Source organism: Sinohyriopsis cumingii, chromosome 9 (assembly GCF_028554795.1).
Source record: "Sinohyriopsis cumingii isolate HCF-2022 chromosome 9, ASM2855479v2, whole genome shotgun sequence".
Taxonomy (NCBI): Eukaryota; Metazoa; Mollusca; class Bivalvia; order Unionida; family Unionidae; genus Sinohyriopsis; species Sinohyriopsis cumingii.
In genome coordinates, this window is record NC_142969.1 from 16,173,031 (window position 1) to 16,198,445 (window position 25,415).

The following is a 25,415-nucleotide window of genomic DNA, read 5'->3' on the forward strand; positions in this document are numbered from 1 at the left end:
AGATTTTACACTAAGCACATTTTACCTTTTGACAATAACACATCATTACAAATATTTAGATAGCAAGAAAATAGAAGTTACAAATTTATTAAAAGCACTGGTACCAGTAAGGCCAAAATTAAAATTAAGTTTGTTTCCCCTTACCCGACCGACCCTCTTAAAATCCGCCGACTGAAAAAAATTTTTTGAAAAATTTGCGATAGTATTTTTTTTTTTTTTTTCGTTTTGTTCAAAAGTTCGTTTTTTCGTTTCTTTTCGTTGTGCGATCCGTATTTTCATGCAGTCAACAAAATCGATGTCACTAGCGCGCGAAAAACGTTTGTTGCAAGGTGTTTAAATTAGATAGGAAAAGCATCATGACCGGCATGGCCGGCAAAAGAAAATACGAAGAAGATTTCATTATATGTGTAAGCGTAATCGCGAAATGCGGGAAATCAAACAAAAAAATTTGTAACAACAGAATACTAGAATACTCAACGGAGTGTACATGGGATGATGTATATCACGACATAACCAATGATACAGACTTTCGCCCTCATAAAGCAGATGTACTGAACGTCAGTTTATCAGACAAACTGGATGGAACGATGACTTTTCATCCAGACCTTCACGAAGGTCTGCATGTGGTGAAAGAGTTTAATCAGCGACTGAAATATGTTACATTTACGGTGACCCGTGATGAAAGTGTTGGGTTGGATGATGTTTCCTCAACTACTACTAGTACAGAAAATCAACAAGCACCACCTGCACGGACTGCTTTTTCTGTTTTAATGTCTACTTCCGTGGCAACAAAGCTACCACAACTTAAGGACACAAATGCTGAGCGTTTCACTGGTATAAACAATTTTTTTTATATGAAATAATGTTATTTTCAAACATCTGTCTGACAGTTATTAGAAATGAATTCATGCACCCTCTGACAACTGCAATCTTTCTAGAATTTTGACACATACTTTGGAGAAATACGACTATACTTGTGGTTCTGTTATCACACCTGATGGTAAGTTCTAATGATTTACTATTTTATACTTTTATCCAAGTCCTTAATACTTTATTCAAAAATATACCTATACACTCTTCACATACTGAATGCGGTTTGACTCTTACCTTGATTTAGAATCATGTCTGACACTGTCAGAGAGCCCAGATAGTTTTTAATGCTCTTTCATGTCAGATATTGCTTTTTTTAACTGTGATTTTCTCTTAGTACTAGCCATTGCACTAAAATTTTAATGTGAATATTATTTTACAAGTATTCCTGTTTCCTGGTCCATGCTCCCAATTTTTAGTGAAGTCCAAGTTGCTCATTTATCTTTTTATACTAGTTTCTCTGTGTTTATAAAGATAATTATTTACAGATTTAGTTTCAGGTTCTATATGCTATTTGTTGTGTATCATGTCTAGTCACCTTCGGACATTAAAGTTCAATTTTGGATAATTGGTGTTCTATTTAATATATTTTAGGAGACATCCTACAGGGAAAAGTGTTTGTAAGACTACAATTGTCTTGTGCTGTACACATTGAATTCCCATACTATGCCAGCAACATTGGCAGACCAGATATTTGTGCTCATTGTGGAGCCATAGGAGCAGAAAAATCCCAGGAAATGACTGGAAGATTCCGTACTGTTCTACCAGTGTGCCAGCAATGTTTAGCATCTGGAAAGGACATTCCAAAACGAAACCCAGTTAAAAACTAACCAGCAGCTCTTAGTGACATTTAAAATGATGTTTTGCATTGTTTGTTTCTTTTTTGTTAGTTAGATTTCTACATGTATTTAGTGTTCTGACATTACTTTATTGACATGTTTCTGCATATTTGAGACACTATTCAATGTCTAACTTTATATTTGTGCATTTTGACAGGTCTTGCAAATATGTTAAGTCTCATTATATATTGAACCCAATGATACTAGTCAGAAAGAATACTCAAGACTTTTAAAATACTTTTATTAATTATTTTAAAACATTTTTATACATTTGACCTAGTCAGAAAAAATACTAAGGGTTATTCCAGCAAATATCTACCTTAACCCCACACTCCTCAAAAACTCGGAAAAAAACACTTCTTGCACCTTTACATGTGTATCTTTATATTTCATTGAAATTACTCTCATTTAATATATGTTTCAAAATTTGAGTAAATCTGTTAAATTGGTACCCTGGCCAATGCCTGCAGGGAGTATTTTTATTGGAATAGCCCTTATCAAAAACTAATCTAGTCTATAAAACATTTTAAACTTGTTCACAAGTTACTGTATTTCAGTTCATGAGTTACTGTATTTCAGTATTATTATTAAAGTTGAATTTATCGTTTTTCTGTTTCTTATGTGTCAGTTTATAGTGTCATGAATTTCATGAGAAAAAAAAATTATTAGCCTACCTACCTACCCAACTTCAAATTGTTGGGTAGGGTAAGGGGAAACAAAGATATTTTTAATTGCGGCCTAAGACTAAAGGAGATGGTTAAAAAAAGAATCAGGATGAACAGATTAGTAGTGTAGTAAAGAATCCATATATCAGAATGACATCAAGTATTTTTTCATCAGTTTCATCATTAGTTAATGACACTGCTTAAAAATGTAGTGTACTAGATAATAGACTTTTTTAGTTATCCAATTTGTAATACAAATACCAAATGATGGCTTGGAACCAAGTGCCAAAAGGTCTGCAGAAAATACCACCATGATCAAAATATACATAAGAAGAACCGAACACAAACAGGACAAATTTTATCCATCTTGCTTTGAGTTTACACAGATCAGCCAGTCTCTTATGTTTAATGTCATTTAATTTTTGCACATAGAGAGCATATACTTCATTTGGTCATACATCTGTATGATATAAAAGTTTGTCTCTTTAATCTTTTGTTGCTGTAGTGGTTCTGCGAACTAGAGATCTACACACACTTAATTATGTTGTATGGGGATTCTCTGATGTTCCCTATGAGCATTAATCTGTTAATTGTTTCTGAATTTAATATGATCCTCCTCCTCTGTGTATGAATATTATTCTGTGCTGTGAACTCCTTTCATTGCCTGCTGTCTGAAACGCATATGCATAACTAGCTTGAACAAGTTACTATTCTTTATGGTTGTGCAATTTTCAACATCTCACAGGTATAGTCCCATGGTATTCTCTCTTGGATATCTCTGTTCCAAAAAGATAAGTTTTGAACCAGAGGTCTTGTTAGAGTTTAAAACTAAGAGTCCATGGCTCCCATTTTGCTAAAAGTTGCAGTCCCCTCCCAGAAAACTATGCAAATTATAAGAACTATTGGTTGCCATAGAGTTTAATTTCTACATTCATTCACTGACATAGCTCTTGTTTGTCCATCAGAGTGAGTCTGAATTTTTTCGATCCAGGAAAGGTCTTATTCAAAGCACTAAGCTAGGCATCACACACTTTCTTACACTTGGCTATTGTCCCTTCCAAACTATCAGTTCTAGCAACTTTAGCACTTTCCTGAATCTCATTACAATCTTCCTTGGTTTACCGTTGAACCCGAAAATACTCATTCAGTATAAGTCTCAACATGTCATGATTCCGAGGTCACGTGCACTGCTTATTCCGTTACACTCGGAAATGAATACAATAATGAAAGCTAAAGTTGTTTATTTGATGTACTGTTATAAATGACCACATGTACGTCTCTGGGTCTTTCTGCCTCTGAATTCAGGCACTGTAAATATCAGTAGATTTTTCCCACCCAGCTGTAAGTCAAAGCCTTTGATCTTGCCGCTCAGCTATAGCAGCACGTTCTTCTGATGTACTCTTATAATGGTGAAGATTGGGGGGGCTTTCAGCCACTAAATTGTCATTGTAAATATCAGCACAGCTAACTGATCAACACATTTTCCCACTATGCAAGTGACTGAAGCAGGACTGGCAAGTCTGAATTTTACCGCCCACCTAAATAAATAAAATACTGGCGTCCAAATATGCGTTGACTATAAGTGTTTCCGAGACCTCTGTCAGTTTTCACTAACATGAACTCTGCCAAAGATTCACTTTCTTGAATCGGTGCTTTGCTGCATCTTATGCCAGATTTTTCTCTTCCATAATTCTGTATTAGGGTTTTAAGTCCAACATTTCCGTAGTCTGCGTGTTCAGACATGGGTATCTTGAATAAATATAACCGGCATATTGTCCATCCAACATGTACATTGGACTCGCACTCAGCATCAATTTTGGGCTCAAAATCACACACTGGTATTTCCAGTGACATTTTCCCAATGTCCAACAGACCGATATACATGAAATTCATTGTCATCATAGCTATCACCAGCCAGTATTTGCCGAATGAAAATATCGTCTTAAGACAAGCCATGTTGTGATTCAGCCATTTTGGTGTGCTGTGTGGCCCTTATTCTAAACACGCATTTGTAAAACTTCCATGATGTAAGTAAGGCTAAAACTACCATAAAATGCTTGTTCCAGGGCCAAATGAACCAATCAAATTTAGTTTAACAGCCATTCATGTCGAACCGAAGTGTCTGGATATGTGGATGTTGCATCAAGTGCTATGAGACAGCTGCAGCAGCGTGAATTACATCACAAAATGCACTTTTAAGTTAAAAGTTTAATAAAAATTGCATACTGCGCAAAGCACATTTATTATATCTGCAACGTTGATGTAATTTGCTGAACGTGTATCACTGCTTTAAAAGTACGCAAATTCGTACAAATTACATGCACTCGCGTGTATCAGCATTGATTGATTGGATTTACATTGCATGCGCCCAGAAGAGCATGTGAGATGGGTTTATTCACGCACAGCGGGAAGCTAAATGTTCCTGAGTGATGGAATTAGTGCCACATCCCCCAGGCATGCTCAAGAAGCATTGCTAATTTAGCCATCAGGTCGTATAACTATATGTCAAACCCTATGTTTTATTCATGTTCGACCGTTAGGAGGGGGTTAGATGCGATTTTAAATATATATTGGTTGTTTTTTTTTCTGACAACCCCACCAGTGATTTCTCATTTTCGTAACACAACCCACAACAGATGAGATTTTCCTAACCAACCTTCCACTGTCAGAATCAAAATAGTTTGAAACACAACCTCCTACAGAAGTTTTTTCGAAGTGCCATCCCTGGTGGGGGGGGAGGGATATATGTTTTACTGGAACAGTCCCAATGACCTTCTTAGATAGTAAAATTATCAGAGTCTTCACCCTCCATGACTTGTCTGTGGCATTTGATACAGCAGACCATGATAATCGTGATACAGCCTTGTTCACATCCTACTTAGTCAACAGGACACAAATTGTGCTGTACATGGAAAACATTCCAGCCCAGTTGAGCTGTTTTGGTCATCCATGAGGCTGTGTTCTCGACCCCTTGCTCTTCTTGCTTTTCACTCAGCTGCTCTCAAATGTCATAGATAGACACCAGGTGTCTGTACTGTTGACACTCAAATATACAAACTATATGTTACGAAGTGAAGTAGTGACTAAGATCCAATTGTTCGACAGGTGAACTTCCGTGAAGTCATTGGTGGCATATAATAAGCTGCAGATCAATGATTATAACACTGAATCCATCCCGATTACCAAACAAAGACCTTCTCATTCACATCCTTTACCTCAAACAATAATTATCATCAATACCAATATTAAATGTACACAGTCTGTATGAAACCTATGTGTCACTCCTCAAATTACGCTCTCATAATCCAATTTGTAGTGCATATCTGGGGCTGAGGTGCCACTAAGACACTTTTATGTTCCATAGTACTTTTAAGACTGGTCATCTATAATTTATCTCTGTCTGGTTCATCTCAGCATTTACTTGACAAAACATAAAAAACTTCAAAACATGGCTGCTTGGATTATCCTTTGAATACTAAGCAGAACTGAGCACACCTTCCCCTAACTCTTTAACCTTCACTGGCTATCCATTCGATCCAGAATCAGTTACAAAATTTGTTCACTATGCTACATTTTGTTTACTGGCTCCAGTCCAATATACCTCTCTGACCTCACCCGTTTATACATCCCATATAAAACTTACGATCCTCTTCAGACACACATATTCTCAATGTTCCCAATGTTAAACAGAACTAATCTGGACTATGTTGTTTTGCTTATCATGGTCTATCTATGTGAAATGAATTGCACACAGAACTTAAACACAATAATACTGTGACCTTATTTAATAGTGATCTTAAAACTCACCTGTTTTGGCTACTTGAAAAGACTTAAAGACTTAATAATGTTTACTTCCCTAATTATCATCTGCATGTTTTTCTTTTGTAAGTTCATGATGTTTGTTTCTGCAATCTTCTCGATGTATATGATAATGTAAATCTCTTCTAAAGATATACGTGTTATTATAATTATTATTGTTATTAGTAGTAGTAGTAGTAGTAGCAGTATTTAACATTGTGTGATTTTTAGATGTTCCAATTAGCATGCATTATGTGGGATATTTGCCTATTACAATTTGTATTTTGTGTTACCATTATTAATAATAAGTGATTTTGGGTCAGAACATATATGGCAGTACAGGTTGTTGACATTATTACTTGGAGAAATGGAAGTTGTATCATCTGTGGGCATGTTAGTACTTGTGTATGGAAAGCAGAAGGAAAGCTAAATGATAAATACAAGAAACCAGAGGAGAGCCATTACAGAACCTTGGTATATTTGGTATAAAATAATGGAACATAAAATTGGTTTGCTAATTAGGTTAACTTTGCATAATTTGGAATCAACAAAAGTTCAGTCTGCATAATATAAAATAACAATTCAACATAAACTCTAATGAGCTTTTTCACCAACCAGACAAAATACAAAGAAGATACACAGTACATAATACAGAGATATATGAAAAAAATCACATATCACATAACTTAAAATATATACAAGCAAAGCAATTTAAAAAGGCAGTAAATAAAAGTGAATTTAGTATGTATGTAACTAACAGAACTAAAAGTTAGGATTTGACAGAGATGCCAATCCAGTGGAACTTGAAATTGTTGTTTAAAAAGAAACATTTGGTTAAATTAAAAAGCAAAAGAACAAATGTGGGGCTAAAACATGCTGAAATTAAGATAATGCCTTACTTAAAAGAAGGAAGCTAACATCAGGGTACTGATGGCAAGATATGAAAAGGACAATAATAAATAAACAGCAACACAGATATTAGGTGTTAGATGTACTCATCAAGATAGGAGAGTTGGGATGGGTACACGTTTGCAGATCTTATCTTAACAGTCCTTGTCATGCTAAGATAAACGTAATGATCGAAATGAAATAAACTTTGAATGATCTCTAAGATGATTTGTAGCTCATTCCATATATTGGCAGTTGCATATTTAAAATATTTTGCCACGTATTGATGTTTTAATTCCTGGAGCATCTAAATATTTGATTATCTAAAACTGTATGTATTTCATTCAAAACACATCAAACATCCAAAACATATGGGAGCACAAATATTTCAAATTTTAGAAGTCTACATTGCCATGACCCTAAATCTTGGTACCTTTAATTTTGTCATTTTTGCATTAATTAAGATCTCAGAACATGCTCTTGTATTTTGTTTAAGTTTAGTAGCGTTTGTCAATGGTGAAATGTTAAGAGAGAAGTTGACATACAATAATAAATACATGTAAGAGTGTCAGTTTGCTGAGTCTCACTAACTTCTGACACAACATGTTTTAAGACAGCTGACTTTAAGCTTTGCTACAGAGATTGTTCACATGTTTGTCAAATAGCACTTAATAGTAAATGTAACAGTTTGTGATAACACTGTTGATGTTAACAACAGGCTTTATATTGAATCTTTTTACCCACAGCTATTCTTTGAAACCTTTCAGGGTTGGCTAGTGTTATGTTGTAGTGATCCAGTGAATAAAATGGTTTGATTGTTTCAGCTGTGTCAATAAGTGTGTCACCCATTCATCAAAATTATGTTGATTTTCTAAGTTTGCATGATCAAATTTATGTCACGTATCACATAGGGAACGATATTATGAAAGGTGCAGAGTATGAATATTTAGGTTGCCAATGATGAGTTTTCCACATTATTTGAATGTTTTAGGTAAATGTGTCTGTGTAAAATTTGCTTTGTTTTCAAGGGAAAGACTGGAGGTGGGGAAACCAGGGTGGAACATCAGGTGCTGTTGGAGTGGTGATTAAAGTTCAGGATGATGACTGGGTTCGGGTATATCAATAATTTTTTTAGCTTGCCTCTACCAAGCACAAGGTATATTTTGCCTAACAACTGGTATCAGCACACGATAAAGCATGTACTTATGCATAGCCTAACAGCTAATTATTTCTGTTCTTGCTAATAAACTTCTTTGTACAGTTGAAAAGAACAAGCCAAATAAAGCAAGAATTAACAAGATGGTAATGTGTGTTGTTAAAGAAATACATATTCTAGCTAATGTTAAAAGCTAGCTTATTGCACAAAAAATGAAGAAAGGTATTGCTTCTGCTGCCGCTTAGGTAATAATATAGTCTGCAGTATATTTTATATCTTTTTTGTTTATCAGTGAATGTGCTTCATGCCTACTAATCCTTTTACAAAAATTTCTTTATATTAGGTCAACTGTTTTACTTTAATATCAATAGCCATAGAACAGCAGTAATTGTTAGACCTTTTTGTGAACAGCAGTTTTAACACTTCACCTGATGGTGACTTCCCTTTAATCCCATTCTGATTAACATGATCTCAAAAGTTGCATTATATATGTTAAAGGTCCAACTACATTACTTTCATAACTTTGCAAGAACTCGTTCAGTTTATACCTTTGTTAGCTGGAGCTTACTCTTTAGTATTATCGATTTTTTTTCTTTCTTTATGTTGTCAAGCATGTCAAAATCTGTGATATATATATATATATATATATATATATATATATATATATATATATACACACACACATACATACAGTCCTACCCATTTATGTCGACATCCTCGGGCCCAAGGAAATATTGTCGACATAGGCGGATATCAAGATAAGTGTTGAGGGGGGGTCTGAAAATAAAATACAAGTATAAGTCGTCAGTAAGGGGTGACCTGTCTTCAGTGAGTAGCATTTACACTTTGAGAAAACAAACAATGGAAATTTTGAGTACATGAAGACAAAACCAGTGTGAACTACACTTGTATATTGACAAATTACATTTTCGTTACCTTTGTGTAATAAAATCCACAATAAAATATTGCATCAGTCACATCCTGATATGAAAGCATTCAATACAATATTCATTGTTGGCATTAGCACATGGTTGCATAGTTGTTATTTACATGCTTCAAGTACATGTACTTAAATTGTCCTAGATTTTGGTCAGTCTGTTCCCATCTTATTGAGGCTACCAAAAGAGGAAAGGGGCCATTCACAGGGAAATGAAAATCTGTCAACAAGTTAGTTTAAATAGTACATGTATTTAGTTACAGAAGTCATTGTGAAAAGTACATAAAAGCAAACAAGAAATATTGTAACAATGTCAGTTCAAGTGGTATGCATTTAAAATAATCCCAGAGATAACAAGTTATGAATTCTCTCAAAATACAAATACATGTAGCAGTAAAGGATTTTAATGACAAATACACATACATGTAATTGAGATTATTATCTATAGCATGATGAATGCATAAAATTACAATAAAATTTATTTTAATTTATCAAGGACCAAACAAAAGCCTGTTTTTTTTTTATCCGACCGCAACATTAAAGCCTGGCAGCAAGATCAACTAATTGTTGAATAAAGTACAGGTCGGATCTGGCCGCTTGCTGACATAAATGATTAGGTGGGAAAATTAGTGCCTGGTGGCAAGATCAATTAATTGTTGAACAAAGCATAGGTCGGAACTGGCAGCTTGTTGACATAAATGATTAGAAAACAAAGGATTTGTTCAAGCTGGGACCAATGGCTTCTGTCGACATGTATGTTTATTTTTTATCTTGACGTCGACATAAGCATGACAATTTTGGTAGTAATAGTAGACCAAGGGACCAGGACTTTGCTTTTTTGTCGAAATAGGCAGCTTGTTTACATAAGTGATGTCGATATAAGTGGGTAGGACTGTATGTATATATATATATATATATATATATATATATATATATAATGTAAAACATTAGTAACATTAACTTCACCTCTTAATTTTTCTTTTGACCAATAAGGACTATGTGATCATTTACTTGTCTTGTTATACTTCTTAGCATATTTTGAAAACTTTTTCTTTCATCTATTTCATCTTTAGCATTTCCAGACTAGTAATAAATTTATTTCAGAAATATTCAGAGATGCTGCCATGGTGTGGGAATATGGTAATATTTGTACGATTTTGCGCACACTTGGAGAGCAGTTATGCGCAAGAGCTCCAGGAAATTAGTTTCAAATCATGCATAAGAAAGGGCTTAGTACAGTATACCTTTTTTATTTAACTGTTAACTCTTAGAGTGCTGATTGCAACCTATCTCATGCCGACGGTAGAGGTATTGTAGCATCGGTTGTGAGATTTGTCTCTTTCTAGGTAGGCATCTTTTTGTACATCTGGGTTCTTTGACTTGACATGATGGTTGTTAAACTACATATGATTCTCTGTTTGGTTCTTGGAAGAATTTGAAAGATGATTCAAACATGCCTTACTAAATGCATGTTTGAAATATGAGCTCCAAAGAACACCAAACTTGGTGATTCGAAGTTCATTTTAAGATGATGATATCATTTGTCAAATCACATACTGTCTGATGATAATGAGGATGATAATGAACATTTCACTGAGTGATTTAGGCCCAAAATGGTGCTACATATGAGTGCAATGTACATGCAGGATGGGCAAATACATGCAGCATGGAGGTCAACCGCTATTTTTGCAGTATTTTGAAATTAAATGCAGAAGAAGCAGAATACCAAGCCTAATTAAGATAGCTGACAATGCTAAATCATAAGAACTATTTTTTCTGTGTGAGTGTATTAAATGTTTTGAAGAAAACAGAAAAGTTGTTTTGTTTTATTCAGTTTTGAATCTTTAAACATTTTCTATAAGCTGATATGAAAAGATAAGTTATTCTGAATTGGATGACATTCACTGTATGGTAATATAGCAGATATCCAACAAATAAATGCTTATTCAACTAGACACAACATCAGTAGGAGATGTTAATTTCAATAGACCCATAAAAACGTGGGTTAGAAAAAAGAGAGATGGATATTGGAATGTTATGTAGATATTAAAATATGTCTGTTTCCTCCACCCTTCTGTTGTGTTAAGGTTGGAGCTCATACCTTTCGACAACCCCTTGGCAGCATTTTGGAATACTGTCATCTTTTGTATGTTTGATTCATCTTTCATCATACAAAGTTTTCTTAGAGTATCTTTCTGCTTTCATCCATTTATTTCCTATTCTTCCCCAGCCTATTCTCCAACACCTACTAATACATTTGCAAACTATATAGTTAAATGTTATCGATTGGAGAAGGTACTGTTACATTTAAATGATTTTAAAATTTTGAAAGCATCTGAAATGTTTTGTGATGCTAGGTTGGTTAAAATATTAAATATCTTGTCAGATGCAGAAAGAATAGTTGTAAAAAAATATTGTGATAATTAATTTCTTCCAATTAATACTTAAAATGATTACATAAAAATTTGTAACAACAAAAGGAATTAGACATGGGTGCTGGTTTTTATTCTTTAGATTACTAATTTCAGACATAAGTGCTTGCTTGATAACTTTAATCGTGCAAATAAGTATCAGGGTCTTGAAAACTAGGACCAAGTTATGTTATGCTTTCTAAGATGTAGTCAAACCTGGCACTAGCAGACATTCATGGCAAAATGCACATGCTGTACTTTAAAAATTGTATTCTGAACAAATGCAGTTCTTATTGTTAATATAACAATTGTTTTTATTTTTAATTATGGGTATATATCATTCTTTCCCAAATCTATGTCCCACACAGAATTGTTGTATATTGCTCACATAATTCCATCCTTTAAACGAAATCATCACTGTCTTAATAATAAACCCTGTCTTAATTCATTTATGCAATAAAAACAATATCTGGATTAATCTGATACTCAAGCTGCTATTTTCAAAAGACATTCGGTTTATGTGAGAAGCCTGTGAAAATAGAAATGCAGCTCTCTATGGTTGTTCATTGTGACCAGTGAACCAAAATTTATCCTATCTTTATATTCAAGTTTTGAATAATGCGTGACCATTTAATCTAGTGAATAGGGATCTATATTATATTTATGCACAAAGACGTGCATTTATCACACAGGTAGCTTTAATTCACATGCAGATAGATAGGGTTATCAAACAATACCTGTGACACTAGCACCAAAAAGTGACTTCCATTTCTGCTGCGAATACACGCCTGATTTTTCAACTCTCGAGCAATGAATTGCTTCAACCTTGTGCCCTATTGATAAAGCTTATTCACTTTTGAAAGTGACATATTCATACACTTTTACACTGAGGTCGCAGGTTTGAACCCTGGCCAAGTCATACAAAAGACTGTTAAAAATGGTACTAACAGCTACCTTGCTTGACACTCAGCATTAAGAGGTTAGTGTTAGGACTGGTCGGCCTGGTGTCAGGATAATGTAACTGGATGGGACATCATGCTGTATGTCTGCGGTATGATGCCCCAGTGCTAGACATCACTATAAACTGCCACACTGCAGACACTGTAGCGATATGACTGAAATTTTTTTAAAGCTACATTAAAAATGCAAATCACACACACTAAAACTACTAACTAATTAGATTTATCATATTTAGTTCGTGGAATTCCTGTTAATGGTGTAATTAAAAACTGATTTTCTGTTGCTGGTTTGGGTTTAACACCATTTCTTAGTGCAAGATGCAACATATGTGGCAGCCAGTATAACTGATGGAAGAAGAACCCAGATGAAAACATGATAAAAGCCATTGACCCACAGGAACTACTGGCAGTTTTATCACATATCCTCATTGGCTGAGTCCGAGGCTTGAACCCACAACAACAAAAGTTGTAATTTGCAAAGGTGAACATTTTAGACCAATCTGCCAGCCAGGGCACTGAAAAATGATTAGTTACTGAATGTGAGAATCATGGCTCTAAACTTTGTATAGTGGTAGCTAATAATTCATATATATATATATATATATATATATATATATATATATATATATATATATATATATATACACACACAACACTAAAACTACCAGACCACTCCAGTGGTCTTTGGTTAGTGTCCATCTCAGATGCGGGAGGTCGTGGGTTCGATCCCTGGCTGAATCATACCAAAGACTTATATAAAAATGGTACTAACAGCTGTCTCGCTAGGCACTCAGCATTCAAAGGTTAGTGTTAGGACTGGTCGGCCTGGTGTCAGGATAATGTAACTGGGTGGGACATCATGCTACATGTCTTCGGCATGATGCTACAGTGCTAAACATCACTATAAACTGTCACACTGCAGACATCGTAGTGATATGGCTGAAAAATTGTTAAAGCTACGTTAAAAATGCAAATCACACACACTAAAACTACTAACTAATTAGATTTATCATATTTAGTTAGTGGAATTTTTACACCTCAAAATTTAACGTATTTCCCATGATCAGTTGAACTATATATGATAGTTACTGCAGTGGTTCCATCTCTACTATATTATACTCCCTACCAATTACAAATGTATCTGAATGTAAACTTACATCATATCATATTAATAGTGCGTGTAAACAATTGCAATGAGAAATTATAAATGGATTAAACATCACAATTAGAGGTGAAGAATTGAATATATGCCAGTATCCTTTATCTATATCGGAAGCAAATTTGCTCTCACACTGTGTATTGTAAGATGAAATTAATTTGCCTGTTTGTAATTAACTAACTGAGTTTGTATTAAGTGCAAGAAATTATTGTTCAATTATTCTGTGATAGTAATAATAATATATTTGTAGTAAAGAATAGTTAGAATATTTTAGATGAGGAGGCAAGACTAGACCAAAATAGAAATGAATTTGGTACTCATTGACGGTAGAATCTTTAAAGGTAGACAAGTAACACCCCCCCCCCCATTTCACTTTCTAAATTATTCAGCATGACAATTTATGGAATATTTTGAACATTTCCATTTGATGCATTTTTTATTCACTGCTAACAGGGAGCCTTTATGCATGTCCTCGCAATCTCATTGTTATCTTTGGTGTACTTATATCGCCTTTTGTTAATAAACCTATTTTCATTGTAATAGTTACAGGTAAATAATCTTTTATGTAAATTGAACTAAATTTTGTGTTATGCATTTTGTCAAATTAGCCTGCTGATGAAATATCTCGCAACACATAATGTAAAACTAAACAAATACAATATTTCATGGTATTATACATGAGAACATGAGAAGAAAAGCACTGAATACATGCAGCAAAACAAGATTACTTTTGATTGCAGACACGGTGTTATAGGTGGCTTAGTAGTGAGAATTTGAGCATAATTGTTTGAGTAGTTTAAAAGTGATGAGCATTTAAAGATTGTTATGGGGACACAACTCATCACCAACATGTCGTTTTTTCCCCTTACTTTGACGGTTCATATATGAGGAATACTTGTTTTTACATCTTTAACATCATTTAACAGCCTTTCCTTTCAATTTATTATGGTGTATTTAAAATAACAACCATCAATTTATATATAATATAGACAAATGTGTGTGTGTGTTTGTGTGTATATATATATATATATATATATATATATTTTATTATTAAAGTTTTAATTCATATTTTATGAAAAATGAACGAGAAATGATCAGTATTTTCTTATTTAGCATTAATAGTTCAAATATGTTGAGTGATTTATGAATAAGGAACATCTGATGTAATGTTGAGCTTGTACAAAACTTATATTTTATTTAAACCAATCAATCTAAATTTTCATTGCTGGTTAAATTATCCATATAAGTATATGAATGTGTAGCGCCATCCTCCATCTCTTTCATCTATAAAACTTGCAACAACATTAATGATATCATTCAATTTCTTTAAGAAATAGTCTTTTACCTTGTTTAGGACATCATCAAAATTAATAACTAAAGTTACCAAAGTCACCTCCCTTGAATCTTTTTACACTTATATATCTAAAAAGCACATAAACTTATTTTGATGGGATTTTCACTTTCGTTTATGTTAAGTTATCGAATTTATTCATATTTGTTTTTAAAATTTGTTTTTTTAGAACTTGAGTGTCATATCCTTTTCATATTGGGTATATAATTTTGTGCTCTTTCATAGACCATGTGAGTTAACGAGATGGTTTGTTGCCTGTTGTCTATCTTCCTTTAGCACAAGTTGTCACTACAAATTAATAAGAGGATTGCCATTAAAACTTTACACCCATGATCTACTTAATTTTAGTCACTTTGATATCCAATATGACCGCCAACATGGCTGTCTTGAAAATTTTTATATTGATTCTATTAGGAATTTAGCAAAAATGATGTCTAGTTGGTCTAAATGAAACATAATGCTGATCTGACATCCAATACGGTCACCATAAGAGCAATCTTGAAAATCTAGTTATTGTTGCTTATGAATAAAAGTAATATTGACTTAGGTTTTTCACTGATGTATTTCTCATTCTAAGTGACTCTGGTGCAAAGCTGGTATCAGCCATGGCCACCAAATTAACCATCTTGGAAATTTTGTTATTGGTACTTCACTTGAATGGATGGACATATCAGCATGGGGTTTTCACTAATAGACTTCATATGGTGTTCAGCTTGTTATAAATTAAATTGTGCTGATCAATATCCAATATGGCTGTCATAGCAGACATCTGAGAAATCTTGTCAATATTCCCCCATACAAAAAACAGTAATATTGCCATGGGGCTTTCACCAAAAGATGTTTTGTGTCCAGTTGTTCCTAAATTAAGTTTTGTGCAGTGGCAGTGTCCATCTTGAAAATCTTTGTTATTGAAACTTAATCCTGAATGACTGGTCACATAAGCTTTTGATTTTCATTTAAAGACTTTTATGATGTCTAGTTGGACATAGCTGAAAAGGTAATGAAATGACTTCAAAAATGGTTACCACAGCAGCCATCTTTATAACTGGGTATCGCCACTTCTGAAGTTGTACTGGATGGCTGTATTGTGTTTATACCAAAAGATATTATGTAGTCCTTGTTATCATTGCTTTCAAATCATCATAGGGTTTGCACAGGAAGGGTTCTGTTAATGTTTTGCTAGACCTAAATGATGTCTTGTTGGTCCTTATTGAATTCAGTGCCAAAATGACATCAGATATTTACACCTCAGCATGAAATAGGAAGAAATGGTTTAGTCTTGAATTGCAGGAAATTCATTTTAGGCAGTGGAGTGAAAATCTTTTCGAGTGACATTTGTTTAAATTTGTCTTGAAGACATCATCTTAATTGTTGTACAGAGAAAACTCATAATAAAATATTCTCTCAATATTCTCCCCCTTTTAAATTTTTCAAACATATATTGCAGGGTCCCCTCTTATTACTTCTGATTATTAAAAGGTCTGATATGAATGAAATTAGGACAATAGCCTTTGGGAAAAATGACTTGTATTTTGAGAGTCTAACTTTGTTATCTGTGTTATAATTTGTTGTTCCATAGGTATCTGGTGTAAAAATAGAGATATAGATTAACCACTTCTTTTGATATAATATCTTCCTTTCTTACTTCAATATGCATCCACCAGTAAGGTTTTCAAACATTTCTAGCCATTTTGTCTTTTCTATTTTCGGTAAAACACTTACAAAGTCAAGTCTTATGGGTTTGATTAAATATTTTCACTACACAAACTTTTCTAACATTTGTCTTCTTCTTTCTTTAGTAATTCTTCTACCTTCACAATATAAAATTCCCATCAATTATATATGTAATGCCCCTGTCTTGAATTTAATTATGTAGTACATGCAAGTCTTGAGAATGTAATTTTACTGTCAAACTATATATATAGATAACGAGTATTCAATTTATGATATGCTTCTAAATCATCTGTGTGTTTGGCAATGATCAACTGCATGACTAACATAACCATTCTATATGAAATTCTTTGCTCTGTGTAATGTGTAAGTAGACTGTATTATCATCTTTAACTCATTCAGCCCCAGAGGTTTTTGTTGTTTTTGCCTGAAATGTGCGTAGGAACGACATTTGGGGTGTTATTTCTGAATACATCATAATACAGCGGTTTTCAACAGATTATCCATGAGAATAATGCCTAGTTGTATTAGAAACATCAATTTCCGTTGGTTATTTTGCTTGCACGTGAGCAGAAGGGTAAAAGTTGGAGTTCTTTTTTTTCTTTTTTTTTTTTTTTTTGCTTAATAGGCCCATCATTTTTGTATGGAGACCACAATTTATTCCAAATGCCCACCTTATCCTAGTTTTTGCAAAGGTTGACCTGTCTGTGTGCAGTTAAGACCGGTATGCCTTAGATCTGAGGCCAAAAGGTCTAAAATCCAGACACAAAATCGCATTCCGATCTCGAGCGAATTTTGGGTGAAAAAAAAAACGGGTCCAAAAAATGAACTTTTTCTCTCTGTATTTTGTAGTGCAGCTAGAACGTCCAGATTATTTGATATCATTTTAGAGCTATAACTGTCTGCTTTATTTTAATACCACCCACGTTGGTGTATCTTAAATGGCCTTGATGCTGCAGGGCTTTGAAGTAGGGTACATCCTCAGCACGCCTACAGACGGGATCGGGGCCGAATCGGTTAAGTGAAAAATTTGTCAGGTCTTGAAGATTGCTTTGCAGTGCTATTATTGCCCTCTGCCTCCACAGATATTTATAAAACGAACTAGACTTTTAGTATCTATTATATATCCCTAATAAATTATATATATCTGTCTTTATGCAAATAGGCCACAGTCATTTATTTATAAGAACCTGTTATTTATTAAAATAAGCTTAACGGTGATTACAATTTCTGCAAAAAGTCAATCTGATCACCACTGCCTGTCAACCATTGAGGACAACCAATGTAAAAACTACTGAGCACATGCCTGTTCTGAATAACAGTATTTGTTCTGATTTCTTATGTCAGACTAGGTAGGATGTCGCATCTATTTGTTGATATTACTCAGTCGACTACAACCCTCAGTGGATAATCTAGGCTGAAGGCCTTAGTGAAGTTTATGTGATGTGTGTACTAACCTGGAGTTTTATGTGCTCCTTTACTTGCAATTAGCTATCATTTTGTGGGGATCTGAACAATTTGATGATGTTAAGAAGGGGACCTCATACTCAGAAAGGATGAGAAGAACTTAAATGATTGATGTTTCTATAAATCTTGCTATACCTACCTACCTATCTGCTACCTAATTACCTACTTACCTTCCTACTTACCAACCTACCTACCTACCTACTTAATTATCTACTACTAAATATCTACCTACCTTTATTAAATTGCATACATACATGCTTAGATACAAATATGCATACACATATAAATACATATATACCTGGAGATGATCTTTGTGTGATATCGACCTCCTCATGATAGGCATATGGGCTCTTTACTTCATCTGATTTTTGCTCAGAGCAGTTACATACTTACATCATTCTATCCCGAGGAGGCAAACATATAGAAATAACGCACAAAAGATTCATAATATATAATTTTCAAATCAGCACCTTATTTGATGTGCACTGTAGTATTTTTAACATCTTTTGTCTTTTTGTATGAGTGGGTGCGCTGGTAGCATGCATACATTAGATAATGTGGAAGTTTGTATGTGAGGTCTTAGTATAATTGGTTCTTCATTACAATTACCCATGCCTGAATCATACTTGAGCTAGTTGTATTAGTGCGTGTCACTCCTATTTAAGTTGAAGCCAGCTACTGCCTTGGGTAAAATCTGATTTTTAGATTTGGACAAATTTAGAGCTTAGAATTAGTTTTATGAATAATATCTCAAAAGAAAGATAAATGTTTTCACTCGTACATTGTAACTCATTTATAGTACAATTGTATTCCTTTTATAACTCAAGGGTACTGAAGTTCTAATTTATTTTCAGCATGATAATGAAATTTTACAATTGCTCCTGCATACATATGACAGCTTTGTAGAAGCAAATTATGCAATCAGTGATTTATGTTTTATGATAAATTCTTCACTAGATAAGGCTGGCAATCTATATATAGTAATTATAGTCTTGCACTGTATTAGTACAGTCTAAGTATATCTGAAGGAAGAGATTTCTCATTTGAGGAAACATGTTGTCAAGCATAGAAAAATAAAAGTTATAAGCGTTTATAAAATGCTAGAATGTACATGGGACAAAAGAGGATTTCAAACCAGCAGATGTACATTTTTGGGGTCAGTAACATGGTTTTAAAGGCAGCAGAAAGTTATCCTCGTAACTTTATGTTTCATGGGATGAAAAAGAAAACAATTGCATTGTTTTGTTATGATAGGTATGATTTTCATACATTGATAAACCTGCATTTGAACCTGAATCATATTTGAATTCAGATGGAAAATGTTACAGTGATAATTAATTCATACCAGTCCATCTAATGTCAGTTAATTTAAAAGGAAGAGTTGTGTATCTAATAGATCACTGCAATGATACTTTAAAAACAAAGTCATTACAGATTAGTTTACTGCAAAAGAGTACTGCCTGGTGACCACTGATGATATTCATTGTGATTATTAAGCTTCACATTTAACTGCCTCTCTTTTTCCTTGGATCTCATTTCTGCTGGGATCACTTTGTAGTTTGTGAAAAGAGCAGAATATCTTCTTTGCATTAGCATAGAGATTGTTGTAGTGACACGATTATCCCAATTCAGCCTGCAATGAAGGTCCAAATACAGGTTTCCTGTTACTGGAAGTGCTTTCCAGCTGTCCAGTTTTTCTCCAAGCTATGTTAAGCCCGAGAAGGAAGTTCGTACCTGGACTCAAGATGCAAGTTTCATAAATGTAAATTAAGAAAAAATAACTGACTTGAAGTCAGCAATGAAAAAATACATTATGTATTTGATGCATTGATGCTTTTATCAGTAATGTATCCCATCTTTAAGTTTTAACTTATACATTAATATAATTTATCTGGGACTTGATTCTTTGAACTAATTTAAGTTCATTAAGACTTCAAGCATTTATGAAATACGTAAGCTGCATATCTTTGAAACACACACAAGCTCAGGACCATTGCCACTGACCTGCCCAAAGTTAAACTCTGTTGTCTGAGTACTATATACCTTGGTGTAATATTTTTACCAGGTGGGAGAAAACACAGTTTACCATTTTGACTTGAATAGAACAAAGCTTATTATAGCTGTCTTTCACTGTTCATCTTGAAACATACTAAGCAATTCATGAAGACAAAAGTCAACATACCTTAGCATGTCTTCTGAAGTTTTTTCTCATACTAGATCTCTCTACCATGTGTAAAGTTGGTCATTTTGATTAAAAAGGCTAAGAGGACATAATTGATCAATGTTTATCCCTTAATTACTTATAAAACTTATAACACCTCCTCAGAAAAATCCCTTATTTGGTCTCAGTCTCCTAAACTTCCAACAATAAGGCTACTAATTAACATGTTGAGTTGTAAACATATCAGCTATTCTTTAAAAAAATAATTATGTTGCTCTGCCATGCATTATCACTTTAACCAGTGTAGTGTTCAACATTTTGTTGCCAGTAGACTAGTTCTGGTTGAACTCTCTAATGTATTGATTGAATGCATACAAACACTGTACATGCATTTTTTTCTAGTGATTCTTTCACAAATACATTTTGATTTTGAAGGAGTGGTAGATGTCAGCTATAAAATGGTATTTACATTAGTTGGCATTAAAGCATATTAGTGATACATTTTGGCCTGTTGCCAGTAGAAAAAAATGTATGCTAGAACCACCATTAGAATGCATTTAGTATGAAAACATGCAGCATTAAAAAGTAGCTGTTCCTTAGATTTTCTTTTTGACAGGTTTCGTGATAAATAAATGTTTAGGAAAAAGAAGTTTGTTAGTATTTTTTATGCAAGCTAATAAATGTACTTATAGTTGAACTAAAATCTGGAGAAGGTCTTATGCTTCCCTTGATAAGAGCTCAAATCATACAGTTCCCAAAGTAACATATTTTTTCTTCAGGTTCGGTGGCCAGACAAGACACAAAATATGTACAGATTTGGTGCAGAAGGATTTTTTGATCTCGGTATATGGTATGTAACAGCCATTGTGCTCAAAAGGACTGCCAATTAATAAATAGCTTGGACCAATTGTCATATACTTTTTACTTTGGTAACACAGTTCATGAACGTATGGATGCTACAGGTCATGAGTTTAAGGACCTAAAAAGCATTTATTTTCCTTTGGGAAAAAGACTCTTTGCCCAATCTATCAAAATCTGTACACATATAATTAAACAGTACAATATTTCCAGATAAGCTTAAGTTTGATTTGCCAATCTGAATTAAACCTTGACCATTACCATGAAGTTTAGCAGAGCTATTTGTACTATCTCTGACGTCAGCATCAACGTTCACAAATATTAATATATATATATATATATATATATATATATATAACTCCATTCTTGATTTTAAAGCTTCCTACTTTAAATGTATCTTTTCTAATTAAAGCACCTTTCAGCCTATTTCTAATTTAGTTTACCAGTATCATAAATTTTACAAGGTGTCCATTAATGGTGATGGAGGCCATGTTTAAGCTTTAAGTGATCAACATGTAACATTCTTGAGTTGCTATAAATTTGTGTCATTCTTAATATCATGAGGAACGTGTTACTGGTTGAAATCAGTCATCATACCCTTCATACAATACCATCCCAAGTTATCACTTGCTACACTCTGAAGACTACTTCTTCTACCAGTTGTTGAATAACTTCTGCTATTTTTCTGAAGGGTAGCTAAGAACCATTTGCTCTTCACTGATGTGTTTTAGGTTTTTTTACTATTAATCATTCTATTTGTTAAGCTTATGTGTACAAACACTCATAAAAAGCATGTGCTACCAGATTAGCACAAACGTTTTCATGCTAAATGTCTGTTGCTTGATATGTTATGAAACAAATCACATTCGTTCTCAGACTTCATGTTATGCAACAACAAGAATGAAATATAATGATTCATATCAATCTGGTACCATTTGTCTCTCACTGGTTCATACCTAGGTAAATTCTTTTTGTAGCATGTGTATAGATGAGAAGTCATGTGTTGGCTTGGAAACTTGCAATAATGTAAATTTAATCAACATGATTTACATTTTATGATATTAAGACAGTTATTTTACAGCAAGCGAAAAATAAGGAAAGGCGAAGTGCTTGTGATAACTACTAGTGAATCTGCTCACAGGTATTTTAGTTTCTTCGAGGTCGATGAAGACGATTAGTAACATGATCACCATCAACAAAGCAGTTCCATTACTGTTGACCCAACCAATATCTCCTGCAGTTAGTAAAATCATTACGAAGCAGCTCAACAGCAATTATCAGATTCGGCGATTTCAAATCTGGCAGTAGGGAGTGGATTTTCATGGTAATTGGTATTCAAGAAAACCAATAAAGTATAGTATCAGTAATATTGACTCAGTTCAGTATTTGGTCCAGCATTTGATATGGGCATGCCTGTGTTAGTGGATTGAAGCAATAAACTAAAACAGAATTGCAAGTGCAAGACACATCTAGGTTTTTTCCTTCCAAGTGAGGCATTCTTGGAAGTTGAGGGAAAACTGATGCAGGCCAATACTGAAACTTATATCAACTAATGCTTAAGCGAGATTTGCTAATAACCATAGCATAGCATTGTTTAACATTGCAGGTTATCCCATCAATGAAAAGGAAATCAAATCGCCAGATACAACAACAATTACACGATAACCATTGATCCAACATTGATGTTTAAGAAGAAGTAACTAATAATGTAGGTCATAGTCAGTATATAATTAGACGACCTAATGATTGTGCAGCAACCCCTGCAGCTTCAGAGGTATAAGATATTAATTTGTGCCAGATGTTTAACCTTGCATTTCCACAGCGTCAGTCACAAATTATTACTGAGGTTTTCTAGCGCAATTCCCCTTGGTCACATCTTTGGTTTTGTAGACATGTTCACAAGGTTATTTTTGCAATCAAACACACACTAGCTTTGTTTCATATGAACAACTCCATCCATGCCCTTTGGCGTACAGGAGGTGCTGCTGGTAAAGTTGTATTAGACACATTCGCATGCATGGATGTCTGTGTTTCTTCATTTTCTATAGAATCATGTTTGTTGTCTTTTGTGCATTTGGGAACCAATTTAACATTGTCATTTCTCACACATACCAAAGACGCACACACACACCAACTGCAAGACAGTTTACCTGACAAATATGTACCCAACATGGTCTTCCTGCACCCAAAAAAGTGTTGTTGGCATTTCAAAATCTAAGTGGTGATAAGTCGGGAGCATATTAAGATGATATTTTACACCTTTGGAGTGACTCGGGTTTCATTGCACTTTAATGGTCATTAGGACGTTTCTAAACAAAATTCAGCCAAATCTATGCAGAAGCCACTCCTCATATTGTATGTGTATATCACAGTCTATGGTTGTGAATGGACTGGCATCAAAATATCGACATTGGTAGACAGGTTTCCCAGTAAGATGTTTAACGTCGTACCCGATTTATTACTTCTCATTAGAACATCTGGAGTTGTTTAGACAGTCAGTTGCAACATGCATTATTTACTTGTAAATCTTGATGGTACTGATTACACATGTTATGCTGTGATTCTTTCTGAAAAGATGCTGATGTTGGAGGGTGCTGATTGTCAAATGAAGGTCATCAATGCGCCTGTGCAAAACTCATAAAATTCATAAATAAACCAGTTATGTATTTTAGATTAAAAAACATCATTGCATGAATGATGGTCTGCCTAACTCAAAACTAACTAGTCAAAAATGCAATCAGAAACAATATTGGGGTTGCACAACAACCTTTTCAACAAAATTAAATGGAAATTTCCCAGTGTGGTTCACCCAAGTACAGCTCACTGAACCTAATGCGGTCAAACACTAAAAACACCTCAGAGATATTAAAATTATCCAAGTCAGATGTACAAATTGCAAAATACTGGTGGAATACTTCATTCCCTGCAGCCATTACAACATTGTTGGCAGCAGTGGCTCTGGTGGTTGAAAAGGTTGCAGTGCTAGGGGCTGTCAGAACTGCATCATGAATGGTTTTGATAAAGGCAATCGGTGGCAATATAAAATATGAAGCAGCCTTTGATTACCAGGTACGAGTTGTCAAATACCATCAGGAAGAGGTCTTTGAATACATGGTTGCAGAAAATGATGCCTTTGACCAGTCCATTTACCAGTCTTAATTTATACATGATGGGAAAATCAATCAAACATTTTGGTAATGTTTTAATGCAAGATGAACTGGTATCATTGGTACACGCACGTGAAACTGGCATTGTTAATCTGTTTTCACTAACAGACCGCGGTACTCACTGGGTCACATACGTGGTAGTAACTCAACATAGTTGGTATTTTGACTTGTATGGATGTGCACTGCTTGATGATGTTAATTTATCCTGGAGCACTGGAGGATGAAAACCTTTTTTTTTTACTTCTTCTCTTTCTCTTCACATATGCCAGTAGAAACTCATTTCGGTGATCACCTGTGTGACCATCTTGTGAATGATGCGTTGCATGCACTGGGGCATTCACCATCCACTCAAACACTTATTGATTTCAAGTTATAGTATATTTAACATTATGTAACAATAACTATTAACATTTACTGTCATTACTCATCTCAACGATGAGGTCATGATGTGGATCTGAGCTGATTTTGCCACCAAAGCAGATTTTAATGAGTTTACTAGTCATGTTGTTGTTGATTCTGATCCAAATGAACTTGTGATTTTTAAGGATTAAACTGGTAAACTTAAAATGTCTAACGTGGACATTCCTGATAGTATTGTCAAGTTGAAAGGCAACTAATCAAGTTCAGCTCAGTTACAGCGGCGGAATCAAAGACAGGTATGTATCAGTTGAGCCTAATACTAATGCATCAAACAATGTGTGGATGAACAAATCACTTACGTACCACTACCACAATGCCACCACATGTAATTATTTCACGTAGAAAATATAGTTAAATATTTGTCAAAAAAGGAGAGGCAAAAAACCTAATATTTTTACTTTTGAAAGTGGTTGACATTTTATTTTTTATACACAAGATTTACATCTTAAAGGTGCGCGGGTCTGGGTTTAACATAGCAAAGAAAATGTACATGATGTCGAATGTATATGTTGATAAATGATTAGCAGGATAATTTTTGACCAAGCCATAGAAGTCGGATATAAATATATATACCTGTTAAAGATTCTAGAATACAGATCAATATAATTTGAAGCTTGCTCAGAGTAAGAGAAGCAATT

General features: G+C 34.1%; 1 protein-coding gene across 1 annotated transcript in view; it reads left to right on the forward strand.

Annotated features, from left to right (window-relative positions):
• The window catches only part of LOC149791314 (uncharacterized), a 291,320-nt gene that overhangs the window by 227,049 nt on the left and 38,856 nt on the right, over nucleotides 1-25,415 (forward strand). Inside the window, exons 32-33 of the mRNA XM_089969843.1 lie at nucleotides 8,089-8,174; nucleotides 21,112-21,182. Of these exons, the coding sequence (XP_089825969.1) occupies nucleotides 8,089-8,174; nucleotides 21,112-21,182 (157 nt within the window). The remainder of the gene's footprint in view (nucleotides 1-8,088; nucleotides 8,175-21,111; nucleotides 21,183-25,415) is intronic.